This window comes from Talpa europaea (genome assembly GCF_964194135.1).
Source record: "Talpa europaea genome assembly, chromosome: 14".
NCBI lineage: Eukaryota > Metazoa > Chordata > Mammalia > Eulipotyphla > Talpidae > Talpa > Talpa europaea.
In genome coordinates, this window is record NC_140082.1 from 14450888 (window position 1) to 14466544 (window position 15657).

Consider the following 15657-nt stretch of genomic DNA (forward strand, 5'->3'; position numbering starts at 1 on the left):
GAGCTTCTGTAGCTTTGGGGACAGGACTATTTGTTTCTGCATTAGAGGTCCAAATTCTGCGGGAGGTGGGACTGCAGGAGTCCCGCCTGCAGGTCTTTGCTAACACGCAGCAGTCAGTCTCAGCTTCAGCAATGATCAAGGCTGTGTGCCCTCTGGCAAGGAGGCAGAAGCAGATAGTTTTTTTGGGGCAAGTTAATGACAAATCTGTGAATGAAGTCACATGTCTCTGGGGATAATCTATGCCAGGAAACCAGAAGGTCATTCAAATCACTCTCGCGGGCCAAAGACACTCAGCATGGTCCAGAGTCATTAAAAGATCTTTGGGTCTCTGGTGACTTCATGAAGCAACTCCAGCTTCAGCTGCTGCAATTATGATCTTTATAGGACTGCAATTTCTTGCATCTCTGCTAAGGAGGAGGAGGAGGAGGAGGAAATAGGACAGACCAGCATTGGGATTTGGAAGGGAAACCTCTCGGCAGAGGAGCCCCACCAACTTAGGCATTTTACCAGGGGGTATTTAAAGAGATGAGTTTCCATAAGTATCATCTGGCTCACCCCTATGTTTTTGTGATATTAAACTCAGATGAAACTGTACTCTGACAGTGTCCTTCTTCCTGCCTCTTCCCCAGTTAGGACCTGCTGAGCGAGCTGGAACAGGATTTCATGGTGTCACCCATGAGAGACAACTCAGTATCAAGGCCTGAGGTTATAGCAGTGTCCACGCTCCAGGGTCCTCTTCAATTGGTCTTGAGTCCCAAAGCTCTGATGATGAAGACTCCTCAATGTGTTACTGACCCCACTGATTCCAAGGGTCAGGATTAGACAGGAAGCCAAACACCAAGAACGTGGGTGTGACGTGTCACCAGTCCAGCGGCCCTGCCATAGATGCAGGCTGGGAGGCCAGCATTAGGCTATTAGAAGCCAGAACATGATCACCAGGGCCACAAACAAGAAGAGGCGTGACAGGAACTGCTCATCCACGTACTGAGGTGTACCAGGGACAGCTGGAAGACAGGCAAGAGAAAGGCCATGAAAATGCCGTAGCTGTGCAACCATCCATTTAGGCCAGAAGTCAAGAGCATCAATCTGTATCCTACACACTAAAGATATCTAAATACTAAATGATATCAGATAAGAAAAAACTGGAATTACTTTCATATATCATATATCATATTTCATATATCAATAACTTATCCTAAGAGGGCTTGGTTTGCAAGTGCAAATAAGACAGAAATGGAGGTGGGGGGAGGCTGCTTCCTAAGTATTTCCCATGTACTAAGTGTTATGAACGATTTTTACTTGGTAGGTACTATTTTTGTTTGTTTGTTTGTTTATTTGCTATCCTTTATTGAAGGATCCCACACCCTCAGGGGACCCCAGCCATACCAGAAACCAGAAAGGTCCCCCAAATATAGGAGGCCTGAAGGGAAGGGGAATGACTCACGATCCCACCACACTGGAAACAGAAACCCTTGGTAGGTACTATTATTCCCAGTTTGTATAAGGAAAAATCTAAGCACAGATATGAGAGTGTGGCCTGCCTAAGGTCATGAGAGTCGTAAGTTAGTGGCAAAGCCCCACTGTTGTGCTCTCAGTCTGTCAGAACACAGCCTCCTGAACCAAGGAGTCTGCAGGTCCTGGCACTGTTGAGCCAGGAGGGATCTAAAGGTCACCACAAGGAGTGCCTTCATTTTCCAGAGAGAGAACTATGGCCTAGAAAGGAAATACGACTTCGCTTCCTCGCAGCATTGCAAACTAGGGGCAGAAGCAGGCTGAGAACCTGGGTCTCCACTTCTCTCTGCTTTAGTTACTACTTAAAGATCCCTGTTCTGACTGTGTGGAAAGGAGAATCTACATCCAGCACCGGCAAACTGTACCCAACATCACAAAAGGTCCTATCTTTCCTTCAGAGCAGGACACACTCTTATCTTCTGGGGTCTCCTTCTTCTGAGAAAACAATGTGTGAACAGAGGAGAAAAACTTTTGAGGTAGATGAGGTAAGGAAGAACACTCCCAACATTTCTTGGTGTTTTACTGTTGCTCTGGGATGATGGATTCATGCAGGCAGGCAAGCAACAAAGACTTACAGATCGCCTGCTAAACGTGAAGCACCAGGATGGAGCAAGGAACCACTGGGATAATCCAGTAGGAGGCTTCTGTTTCTAGAGCTTAAGCTCCCAGCGAAGTCTGTGCACTGAATCCTTCCATACCTCGCACAACCAGCACACAAGGCTCCAATGAGTGCAAGCAGAGCTCAACCAACCATGGCACCTGGGGAAGCTCTACGGTAAGAATCTTGGCCCAACTGTGATAGAGTATAAACACCCACCTCATTGCCCTGCTTATCATTAAGTGGGGGTATATGTGCACAGGATTTAGGCTGTCCCTCGGATATGGTTTATACTTTTAAATTTTATGGTATGTCTTGGGTAACATTATTGAACATTTTCTGATTTGTAGAGTTTTTTGCTTTTTGTTTTTTTAGAGAAGGAAAAAAGCTTATTGAGGAAAAAAGGAAAAGAAATAAAGTGGGAGTCCCAGGCTGGTGGAACCAAGCCAGGAAGGGGCAAGGAAGCCTATAGAGTACAGTTTAACCACACATTTGTCCCATAATCTTATTGCGAGGCTCCTGAGTTTGTACTGGAAGGCACTCTGAACATGCTTAATATATGGCAAGTATGGAATATTATGATCATGTATACTAATACTCTGAAAAGAATTGAGCACATTTTGAAAAGGCTGATTATCCCTGTCATGACAATTATATATAACCTACATACTGCCCAATTCCAAGGAGTTCACAAGCAGGATTACTAGGAAACATGATTTCACCTGGGGGAGGCCGTCCATCGTTAATGTTAAATGCTGTGGCAAATATCCCAAAGGGAAATGCTCCAATTCCAAAAGACATCTGGAAGCCACCATCTCCAAATCCAAAACCTTGAAATCCCTGAGGAAGAAATAAATTAAGAAGACTGACAAACAGATTTCTCCTGCGACTGTCAAATATGTCACCTTACATACGGCGCCCACCTCCCAGGTCTAACCTCTGCCACCTGTTTCTAAAGGAAACATCTTTTCTTTTCATCTCAACCTTCTAGGCTTTCAGAGGTCCCAGCTAAACAGTGGTGAATGCTAGAAAGGACTGGCTCTGACCCAAAATAAAAACTTTGTTGATGCAAGTCAGATTCTTAGAGCTCCAAGTCCTTTCCCAAAGTCCCACACTAGCCAGAAAATTTTCTACACGCTTTGTAACAGCAAAACTGGCAAATAATCCCTACGTCTAATGACAAGGGGATGTCAGAACAAGCTACACATTACCTGTAATAGCAAAAAAGTGAGACCCTAATTAGGCAACAACAGAGGTCATGATCAAATCTTAATACATGCTCAAAGTCACACAGAAAAGCCCTGTGAGCAAGTCATCAGAGAAAACTTTGAACACCACGGTCACAAGTACATGACAATAAGTAGGTATGTGTAGGTATCTTCCATCAACATTTTTTTCAAAGATTTATTTACTTATGTATACAAGAACTGGGGTATAGGCCAGAGGTGCAGGGGTGAGAGGAAATCACCAAAGACAGAGTGGGGAGCAGAATAGGCGGATATACCGAAATACACTGCTGAGGGGAGCAGCAGGTAAGACAGGAGAGGTCTGCTGCGCCATATGGGGATCTTTCTGGCTGGCCAGGAATTGAACCGGCGCTGCAGAGGCTGCGGATAGCTTCACAGCGCTGTGCTCAACCCACTGCACCACCAGGGAGGCCCAACTACTGTGCAAATCTTACAAAAAATTTGTCTTCCCTGCGTCCCTGGGTAGATTTTTAGAACAGATCATTAAAAAATAATCAAAAAAAAAATTAAAATATTACTGGGCCTACTGCTTTCCACAAAGAGCTGATTGGTTTTCATTTGTGAGTCTTTTGTTAGCCATAAAACTGGCTGCTTCTTATCTCACACAAAGCAGACTTGAATCTAGCTCTGAACTTCTTTCTCAGTGTCACTACCTATAAAGCCTAACAGCTGACTTAATAAAAGTAAACCTATAGGGAAGGAAAACAACTGGTTTCCATTCTCCTCAGTGCAAAAATGGCTCCGTCTCAGAGCCATCATGGTGGAGTCTGAGGGCTCCTGGGACCAAGGCTACCTTACCCAGGAAAGCGCAACTGTTTCATCAGTGCACTTCTTTATTCAGTGCAATTCTGAGGACTGACCCCTAACCATCTAAGCAACACCTACATACAATCCTTTAAGTCCTCACATTTGGTGGATTTATGTACCTGGGGCAGAGCAGGTGAACAGCATCAATGGCAGCCGCAAGTGCCCACACATACTAGAGGTGTGCCTCAAGGCCAGGGACTCTGGCTTCCTAGGGTCACTTATTCTGGGGTTGGGAGGTAATGTTCTGGGAGGGTCTGGAGCCTGGGGTGGTTCAAGTGGTGTCTCTTGTGAGTCAGGAGCAGTGATCTCAGTACCAGTCAGATCTGGGTTTCAATCCTGTGTGTCCCTGAACCAGTCACCACCAATCTGGGCCTTAGTTTCCTCTACTGTTAAATGGGTTGATGTGAGGCTTAAATCACATTGTACCTATAATGCCCTTAACATATAATTTTTGCATGTAATAATCATGAACAAGTGTTCATTGCTATTATTATTAAGGATAATCTGGAGAAGAGACTCTCAATTTCTATCACAATCTCTAACTCAACAATGCTGCCCTTGGGAATCCTAAGAATCAAATAAGAAAAAAATATGGGCCTCCCCGGTGGTGCAGCGGTTGAGCGCTGGGTTGCGAAGCTGCCCGCGGCCTCTGCGGCGCCAGTTCGATCCCCGGCTGCTCCCCGGCCCCGGAGGAGGATCCCACATGGTGCGCAGACCTCTCCTGCCACCCGCTGCTCCCCTCAGCAGTGTACTTCAGTCCTTCTGCCTGCTCTGCTCCCCACTCTGGCTCTGGTGAATTCTCTCACCCTCCCGCGCTTCTGACTGTACCCAGTGCATGTATAAACAAAACAAACAAACAACTATAATAAATAAATAAATAAAAGCATGCCTCTATAAAAAAAAAAAAGCTAAAAAAAAAAAAAAGAAAAAAAAAAGAAAAAAAATATATATGCAAAGATAATCAATGTAGCGTTATATACAACAGCATAATCTCGAGACAACTAAAAGGTCCTTTACTTAGGAAAATCTTAATAATAATGCATCAAAATTCAACAGATTAAATGGTAGCCTTTAAAAATAAAGAGATATTACACAATATCATGGGAGATACTAAGTTTTAAAGCAACAATAGTGATGGCTACATAAAAATACATATACATAAGCACTTTGTATTCAAAGTATGAAAATAAGGAAATGAAAATATAATTGTCTAGGATTATGGTACTATGGGTAAATATTTTCCTTAATTAAAACATAAGTATACACATGTACCTATTTATAAAATTCACACAAATAAATGGATCTATAAAATTTGCATGACAGAAAATAAAACAGACCAAAATGTTTTTAGTGGTTATTCTCAGATGGTCTGATTATAAGTGATTTGTTTCTCTTTTTTTCCTTTCTGTATTTTAAAGTTTTCTTTTACTTTTATAATCAAAGAGGGAAACCTCTAAAGGCACAGGCTCATTTGTGGAAGTTTCTCCTAGAATGTTCCTTACCCCTCTGTTCTCTGGTTCTGGCCTCTGACCTTGAGGACGGGGTGGGGTCTTCTCTCTGAAACAGAAACAGTGTAAAATTAACCTATTACAAAATGCTTTGAGTTGCCCCCTGAGTGGAGTGGAAGTTCTTTACCAATAGGCCATTGCTCCCTTTTCTGTCCAGCACTTATGCCAAATTAAACCAAATACTAACTCATCTACCAGCGATTGTTTTTCCCAACTATATAGAAAAACAGCTTGTAATGAGATTTTTATCAGACTATACTATAGCTACTTCTTTCACAGATAGGTTCAGCCAGAATGGTTATGACTCCCAGCCAGATACCCTTCTTGGAACTGTGTGAGGCACAGGTCACCAATTAAAAAAAAAAAAAAAGTCCTAAATCCAAACTGAAACAGAGGATGCCCTGTCAGCTGAGGGCGCTGAGATTCAGGATTTCTCCGATTTGCTATTACTAGAGGTTTAGCTCCCACTATTCTTGGGCAGGTACTCTATTCTCTTGGCGTCTGGGTCTTGGCCCCTTCCATCACTTATCCCACAAATTCTGGACTGAGGGTTTATTACCTATCAGGCACTCAGAAGGACACTACAAATACTAAAGTTGATGACCTCTACTTTTGAGGTGTTCATGTTTTATTATTTTTTAAATCTTTTTTTTAATGCATACAAGAGCTGGGGTACAGGCCAGAGATGTGGGGGGTGAGAGGTTCACCAGAGTGGGGAACAGAACAGGCGGACTGACTGAAATACATTGCTGAAGGGAGCAGTGGGTGAGACAGGAGAGGTCTGCTGTGCCATGTGGGCTGCTCCCTGGTCCGCTGGGGATCGAACTTCGCTCTGCAGAAGCTGCGGATTGCTTTACAGCGCGGTGCTTAACCCCTTGCGCCACCAGGGAGGCCCCGATGTGTTCATGTTTTAAAGGTAATTACAATCAATCATAATACATGTGGGAAGGGACTTCTTTCATAGAGGTATGAACTAACAGGTAAGAGCAACTAATGTGTGGAAGAAACACCACTCCTTCAAGGAGGAGGTACTTTGGAGCTGCTCATTAAAGACAGGCAGAAGTTAAAGGAGGTAGAAGTGACTGAGCAGATCTGGGGAGAGTAGAAGAGACAGAGGAGAGCAACTACAAGGCCTCATGAATGTAAAAGGTTAAGTTCCTTTAAAGAAACTTCATTGGGCCTCCCCGGTGGCGCAGCGGTTGAGCGCTGGGTTGCGAAACTGCGCGCGGCCTCTGAGGCGCCGGTTCAATCCCCGGCTGCTCCCCGGCCACCGGAGGAGGGTCCCACATGGCGCGCAGACCTCTCCTGCCGCCCGCTGCTCCCCTCAGCAGTGTACTTCGGTTCTTCTGCCTGCTCTGCTCCCCGCTCTGGCTCTGGTGAATTCTCTCACCCTCCCTCCCGCGCTTCTGACTGTACCCAGTGCATGTATAAACAAAACAAACAAACAAACCAGCAAACAAATAAATAAAGCATGCCTCTATTAAAAAAAAAAAAAAAAAAAACCCTTTAAAAAAAAAAAAATAAAGAAACTTCATTATGCCTTAGGTGTCCAACATGTACAGGGTATGCTGGGCTGGGCTGAGCAAAAGTAACAGAAGGCAACTTCATTGCCGGAGAGGATGGGAAGAAGTGCCAGACCATCTTAAGAAGATTCTCAGTATTTGTGTTTATAGAATGCCTGACCATCTTTACCTTCTTTTCTAAAAATCTCAAACTACAAAGTCTTTCAGACCCTCTGTTCACCATTCTGCCCCCACACTTTATATATCACTGCTGCAATAACCCCATTCCTCACAGATTTTCTTGTTGGAGATCCTGCTTCCTAACACTTTGTGCAATTTCCTGCCTGCTGGCAGACATCCAGTAGACATCTGTAATATAATCCAGCAAGAGGCAACTTGACACACCTCCCCTCCTGGCTGACTCCCATCTGGATCCCTATTGCCTCAGAACTAAGGTTCTGCAAGTACTAAGTAAAGGGTGTGATGAGGAAGTGCTGAATGGAAGTGAGTTCACACCCAAGAGGGGGAATGGGTGTAAGCGGTACCCTAAGGGCTCACCTTGGGTCCTGCTGCCCAGTACTGCCTCTGCCATAGAGGGGGATGACCTTGTCTCGGCTGATGCCGGCTTTGCAAACTGGACACACCTGTCTGTTAGGCCTGGTCTCCAACCACTGCAAACAGGAGAGAAAAACACATGAATGGCCCAAGCCCCCCACAGAGCCATCAGGAAAACAACATGAGCCAGAGAAACAGCAGCACAGGCAGGGAAGCTCTCAAGGAACCAATTTTGATTCCTTTTCCTGGTACTCAATAAATATTTACTAGTGGTGCAATCAAACTTGCCTTCAAACACCACCATAATTAAATAGGCTTCTTCATGCCTCATTCTCTCCAGGGGCTCTCAGCAACAGAGCAGGAAGGAACTATAAGCCTGGAATTATGTCAACAGACCCAGTCTCAGTTTAAATTTTGGTGGAGATAAAACAAACGTTAAATCTTCACCTTCCCTGATGAATCAATTATATTATCCTAGATGTCTTCTTTTTCTGTGATTTCTCATTTTGAAAGCATTTTCCATATATCTAGACATAGCTGGCCATTTTCTATATGCTACTGGCCATTTTCTATATACTATAGGATAGATTTTTATTATCTAAATTTGCTAAATTTTATTTTATTTTATTTTTTTAAGATTTATTTATTTATGCATACAAGAACTGGGGTGTAAGTTGGGGAGGGTGAGAGGATTCATGAGAAAGTGGAGAACAGGTGGATCTACTGAAATATACTGCTGAGGGGAGCAGCGGGCGAGGGAGGAGACCGGCGCCATGTAGTTTGCTCCCTGGCCAGGGATTGCACTCTTGCTGCAGTGGCTGATGATAGCTTGATAGCACTGTCTTTAACCCCTGCACCACCAGGGAGTCCCAAATTTGCTAAATTTTAAAATGTACTTTCGCTGATTTTTGGATTCTACTATTTCTCTCAATAATAAAAACACCACAATTCTATTTTGGATTTCCCAGGTCATTCTAAAAACAGAATAAAATGATAAAACAAATTACCTGTAGTGCTTTTACAGACACGAAATAATTTGTGTTTGTGTATGTATGTGTGTGCACATATACATACATCAACATTTATCATAGACTATTTAAAATTTTATACCCTGTTTCCATTATCCTACTCTTGAAAGTGCCAAAATTTGTGTCATGAGCTCTTCATAAATTTATGTTTCACCAGGTTCCACTGGCATCAAAATGCACAGCTCTGAACATAACAGGAAGCCCTCTGTTGTTGCTCTCATCTCTCTCCTCCCCCACCCTGATTCTGAGGCTCTAATGGTGGGGAATTCTTGTTCTCCCCCACACACCTACTTGTATGGGGCTCTACTGCCAACAACTGTGGGGACAGTCTGTTCACAGTGATTATTCACAAGTAGCTGTAAATGTCAGGGCCTGCTCTGTCTCACAGCAAGCAGGTCCCTGTATGGTGACTATGTAATAAATAGTTCTCATATTATCAAAAGCTGGGCAAACTTTTGTCCCTTTGCAAAAGACCTATTGATACCAACAATGTTTCCTCTTTGAAATATTTTCAAGATCTTTAAGGGTAGGCGGATTGTTGATATGATAAGAGTACTTTATATAGAGGCAAAATCTCAAAAATAAAAACCTTACATACTATCAAATCCAACCCAATTTATAAACGAGGACTTGAGACCCAGAGAGGTGGTGGACTGCCAAGGCCCTGAAGGCCATCAGCAGCAGTCAGGAGGCTTCAGAGAGCCACACTGATCTCATTTCATCAAGTGCCTGTCAGTGAGCAGGTGTGTAAAGAGGGTTGGGGGAAAGTAAGTAAATGAACCCAAGCAGGAGAGATTGCAGCTTCTGACAGCAGTCTCCTGAGATTAGGGGTGTCTTGTGCAATCATAGCTGATGAAAGACAAAGTAAAATGAAATACAGCTTACCTGATGTAAACATGGCCAACTGCCAGAGTCCCCAGGGCAGCCAGTCATCAAGGAGAAAGAGAAAGGGAGAAAAGAAGAAAAATGCTTTCATTAGCAGAATATACAGGTAGAGGGTAGGGGTGGGGAAAAAAAATATGGAAAATGTGAAGTACTACAACCCACTGAAGGTCTGTGAGTATGGATCACTGGTGTCAGAAATTAGAAAAGACTGGGCTAAAATCACTCTCAGACTCAGTTTCTGTACAAGTCAACTTCTGAGAGGTTATGGTCTCTGGAGAAATCCAATAAAAGCTAAGGAGACTGTGCAAAAAAATATGTGGGAGCATACACACATGTACTGTTTGACTCAATTTTACTGGGTTCAGAGCCTCCTCATGTTCATAAGGAATGTGTGGTGCCAGCTCTTGATCTTGATCCAGTTTAACAATGTTAATAATCTCTAGGTTATCCTCAGCTTTGAGAACTATGCTGGGAGGAAGTAACTTAAAAGTTCATATATACTGTAAAAACATCTTCCAGTAATGTAAAGGATGGGGATGCTGCTTGGCAGTAAGTGCTGTTTTCAGCTTAGTGACGTATAGAAATTCCTGCCCAATCTCTCACTTTTCAAATGAAGAACCCAAACTCAAAAAACTTGAAATGACTTGCCTACAGCACCAGAATTGAAAAATTAAATGACCTGACTTCTAGCTTACTGCTCCTTTTATCACGCAGTACTGGATACAAAAAATGTTATTTACAGAACTGAAGGACAAGTTCCTCACTCTATCTCCAGATTTTTAATTTTTCTTTCATTCTTGATTATTTCATCTATTTGCTCATCTAATACATACCTACTATAACCTACTATGTGCCAGGATAGAGGAAAGGGTAAATATGGTTTCCACCCCTCACATAACACCTCTTCTACTCTCACTGAGTAAAATTTAGACTTGGAGGAGAATTCCTTTCCTAATTCCTGAATTGCAGTTTACCCTCATAACTCAGATCTGAAAACCCTGGAGACAAAACAAACACCTGGCATCTGACTCCAACCATGTAATGCCATTTAAATTGAGCTGAAGGCACCCCCAAAGCCTGGCAGATCTCCACTGGCAACTTTCCTCAAAGGCTGTGGGGGAGAAGTAGTGGTAACTTCCCCTTAGGGGAAAGTTCAGGAGTTCAACAATGATTGTGCTCACTCATTTATCAAGCAACTACTATGTGCTAGCTGTGGCTGACTTATGTCTTTTGTTAATATCACTGGACAGTAGGCTCTGAGAAAGTGCAACTTTACAGTAGATTTGCCCAGGGACAAACCACCCACTGACAGCATCTCTGTTATTTTAGAATCTGTGTTCTTTCCTATGGTATCCTAACTCTGAATTCTTCATTTTGACACTCATTTCAAGTCCTGGTTTTATGACAACCCAGAATATCTGCAATTTCTAGGACAGGGTTGATAACAGTTTCCGCAGAAATCTTACTGATTAGGGCAACAATCTCCAGAAAAGAAACCTTTGCCCTATTCTATTCATTTACCAACAAATTTCTTTCACACTGTTGCCAATTTAAACTCCCTTTAGATGACCCCTTCTTCACACCACTTCCCTGCTCAAAATTATTCCATAGCTTGATTTCCTACTCAGTCAAATTGGGGTTTGGTAATCTGGCCCTACACTCCCTTATAACCATTCTTGTTTCTTAACATTCTCCAACCAGGGCACCATTATTCTTGAATACAGAGTAGCCTCAATGTTTCAGATGAACCCAACAGTATTCACCTTACTAGCACTGTCAATTCAATTCATCTTTCAAGGTACAGCTCAAAGTTAAGAGAAAAGTAAATCAAATCTCAACATTCATCCAATTCTCAGGACCAGGAGGGGTTTCTGTAACCATGGAGACTGAAATGGTACCACTCCTGCCATTTTACTATACATAAAATACAATGACAGTTATTTGGATCATAGCTAACACATAGTATTTACCCATAGTATGTGCTTTTCTAAGCTTTTTGCCTATTTTGAGACATCTAATGCTCATAAACAAACCTGTTAAATAAGGCAATGTTTGTGTAATCACCTTGCACAAGGTCATCCAGTGGAGAAATGGTAGAACCCGGATTCAGAACAAGGCAGTCTGGTTAAACAGTCCTTACTCATAACTACTGTGCGATATTGCTTCTTGGCTCAGCACAGCAAGTGCACACGGTTAGTACTCACTAAATGGTGGCTATCATTACTTTAGAGCCCAAAATAAGGACAAGACTTGCATAAGGTCACTCAGTTCATGAGCAGCAAAGCTGGGATGAGAACCCAGGTCTCCTGCTTCTTGGGTCTAAGTTAATCAAGTCCCAATGTGGTGGGAAACCATGTGTTCCAAAGCTGCAATTCAGCAGTATGTCCTCTGGGGCAGTGGTAGGGGTACTGACCAGAAGAGGTGGCCACACAGGCTGATGACGGCATCCTTGGCTGTGTCCAGGCAGATGTTGCACTCAAAGGTGCTGTCCTGACCTCCGCTCTCTCCAGCACCATTGCCGCTGGGCCCCCCTGCACTGGAGTTCTCAGGGGATGCAGAGGCTGAGGGCCCCTTGCTTGCCATCCTTGGCTGTCAGTAAACTCTGAGCGAAGATTCTCCCCAGGGAAATCCTAAAAGGCAGAGAGTCCTTGATTGCCAATTTCTGCAGTATGTTCCTCAGAGTCCATGCCAATAGCCCCATCTGCCCTCAACTCCTGAAGTTCAGATTATGACCGAACCCCTGAGCAGAGGTCCCAGAGCCTACAGAGGATGACAGTCACAGGGCACTACCTAGAAAGCATTGACTCAAAAACTTCCTAAGAACATGATCCAGAATGTACTACAGCAATCACAAGCTGTGGCACTATCTTTCTTGATCTTACATCCTCCCAGGGTAACCACCCCAGGTGGTAAATACAGACTCAACCAAACTGAACATTCACAGGTTGTCCTCTGACTCTGGACAGCTTCTACTTGGTAGTGATCTGCTCGGGTCAGAAAATTCTGATTGGTATATATTAGAATATAAGGAAAACCCTGCAGCTGTAAGAGGTTAGGAAGTTAAGAAGGACCAGGGAGGTCACCTAGTCCTTTGTCTTCCATACTGCAATCTTTTGCATTCTTCCTTCTGCCACCCACCTTATGTTGTCTAAATCTACAAACATTTAGCCATAATATATTTAAGGAGGGGGGTTTCTATCACTGCTGTAAACAAAAACCTGTATTACTTATAAATAAAACGTACATGTAAAAAGCTATGATGGAAAAGTTGTCTCTCCTCATAACCCCTGAATCATCTAGCACCTCAAGACCATGCTTTGAACAAACTTGACCTAGTCCAATCTCTGTAGGAAACTGTGGTCAAAGACCTCTCTGCTAAATATTGTGGAGGCAAGGGCCTCCCCGGTGGCGCAGCGGTTGAGCGCTGGGTTGCGAAGCTGCCGGCGACCTCTGCGGCGCCGGTTCAATCCCCAGCTGCTCCCCGGCCACCGGAGGAGGGTCCCACATGGCGCGCAGACCTCTCCTGCCGCCCGCTGCTCCCCTCAGCAGTGTACTTCGGTCCTTCTGCCTGCTCTGCTCCCTGCTCTGGCTCTGGTGAATTCTCTCACCCTCCCGCGCTTCTGACTGTGCCCAGTGCATGTATAAACAAAAACAAAACAAACAAATAAATAAATAAATAAAAAACATGCCTCTATAAATAAAATAAAATAAAAAAAAATAAAAAAATAAATAAATAAATATTGTGGAGGCAAGACTGGGATTTACGAAATCCAGTTTGTATTCAAAGCACTGTACCACCACAGACCATGCTGGCCACCAAATGCTGGGAGAAACAGATCACTGTTTACTACCACCCCCAAATCAAAGCGAACACCAGCAGTTCAAAGAAGACAAGAGCTACTCCAGGGGGTACTCAGAAATTCTGGGTGGAGACTAAGAATCTGTCAAGAGTCTGATCTGGCAACCTTCACCGACTCAGAAATTCCAAGCAAGAAATGCTGGTTGGGTATCCGAGAACCAGTGGTTTGGACAGTAGCTTTTCAGTTTGGTAGATGGTTACTGGAAACTCTTTTTTCCTCTCTGGGCCACAATTTTTCGTCTGTAAACCGAGGCACTGGACTACATGGTCTCCTAGGTGTCCCCATCAGCTCTGAGATTGCTGCTCCAGATATCTCACCCACTCTCCAAAGAAGGCATCCTTCCCCACAAGTCTGGGACTCACCACTGGAGCTCAGAAGACCCCCTTATTTCTGCTTCCAAAGTATGATAAGATAAGGACCAAAAAGCAACAGTCTTCTCAGACCAAAAAGCCTTCCTACCGACTCAGTACTCTGGACTCACGAGCATCCCTCTCTACAACAGCAGCTCAGAGACTTGAGCAGGGAGAGAAGACGGGCTCTCCGCCACTTTTTCACTCAGTTACATCATTTTACGTAATGTCCCAGAAGGGCAGTTGGCTGCTGGCAGCACCAGGGCCTTGATGGCCTTGACTCCAAGACTTTCCCCCTGACCTAGTGCTTCCTCCTCTCAATACATATGTGTTCACTTCTTCTTAGAATGGAGCCTGCTTCTGAGGGCTGCATTATGGCCCTTCTTCATGGTTCCAGCTCATGTACCTGACACATCTGTTTCTCTAAGACAAACAAATAATAAAACCCTAAAACCACTTTAAAAAATTAAGGACTGTGTACAAATGTAGAAAGACAACTGTAAACAACAAAAAGACAATCAGGTTCACAGATCAATCTCATTGACAGTCTCCCAATGTGATGTAACAGGAAGCACACGGAACCAACAATGAAGCACTCTTGAAACAGACTAATCCACCAAGTTTCTAAAACAAATTATATGTTCATAGACAATATAGTGCACAGATGTATGTGTTAAACAATGCCAGGGGGTTGGGGTTACAATCAGAAAATGCAGAATGTGATACAAGTATGCACAGGGCATGGAGTTTTACAGATGGAAACTATGGCACTGTGTGGCTCTCACTGGAACCAGACTGAAACAAAATTCTAAGAAGACATTTGTGAGATGCTTGACAAAAACTGGAGTTAGCCTGGATATTTGATGATATTAAGGAATTACTGATAATTTTATTGGGTATGAAAATGGCATTATGTGGTGTTTTTAAAAAATTCTCAGCTGCTAGGGATACATAAGCACTTATGAAGGGGTGACAGACGTTTGGGATTTACTTTAAAATACTACTGGAGAAAAAGTCAAAGTTGAGAGAAAAGAACTGGGAAGTTGAAAGTTGTTGAAGTGGGATGATGAATGAGGGTTTAATGTTTGTTTTTGTATGTACTTGTAATTGTCCATAATAAAAAGCATCTTTAAAAAAGATCAGTTTTGGGCCTCCCTGGTGGTGAAAGGGATGAAGCACAGCACTGTGAAGCAATCCACAACCTCTGTAGCACGAGTTCAATCCCCAGCTGGCCAGGGAGCAACCCACATGGCGCAGCAGACCTCTCCTGTCTCGCCCGCTGCTCCCCTCAGCAGTGTACTTAGGTCAATCTGCCTGTTCTGTTCCCCACTCTGTCTCTGGTGCATCCTCTCACCCCTACCCCCAAGCCCTGCACTTCTGGCCTGTACTCCAGTTCTTGTATGCATAAATAAATAAATTTAAAAAAAAAAAGATGATCAAGTTGTGGAAGAATATATATATATGGATTTATCTGGGGAAAAACAAAATATATATAATACATACACACACACAAGCAAAGCAAATGTTCAGAAGGAACAAAATAAATTATTAAAAGCTATTTTGGATTATGAGGGCTAGGGAACTCTAAAGTTTATATTCTTGCTTTGGTTTAATATTTTATGACAAGCAGGTGTTAGTTTTTTATATTAAGGTTTTAAAAGAAGGAAACTGTAAACAAGCACGTATATTATAATATTTGTTATACTGATAATGAATAAAAATATTAGAAAATCTCTTTTAACAGATTTTTTTGGTATGTGGAAAAACATACCAAGCTGTGAATAGTGCCGCTGTATTGGTGGGGG

At 43.2% G+C, this 15657-nt stretch overlaps 1 protein-coding gene across 2 annotated transcripts; it reads right to left on the minus strand.

Moving 5' to 3' along the window:
- Nucleotides 1-906: 906 nt before the first annotated feature.
- RNF185 (ring finger protein 185) lies at nt 907-12225 on the minus strand (the record flags this gene model as incomplete). 2 transcript variants are annotated; one of them, XM_084253097.1, is made up of 6 exons in its annotated part: nt 907-1004; nt 2833-2950; nt 5667-5721; nt 7733-7845; nt 9643-9661; nt 12056-12225. In XM_084253097.1, the coding sequence occupies 6 exons, from the start codon at nt 12223-12225 to the stop codon at nt 907-909; spliced, it is 573 nt and encodes a 190-aa protein (XP_084109223.1). The 2 variants fall into 2 exon arrangements, with proteins under 2 accessions (XP_084109223.1, XP_084109224.1); XM_084253098.1 differs by lacking the exons at nt 5667-5721; nt 7733-7845.
- Between the last annotated feature and the right edge of the window lie 3432 nt (nt 12226-15657).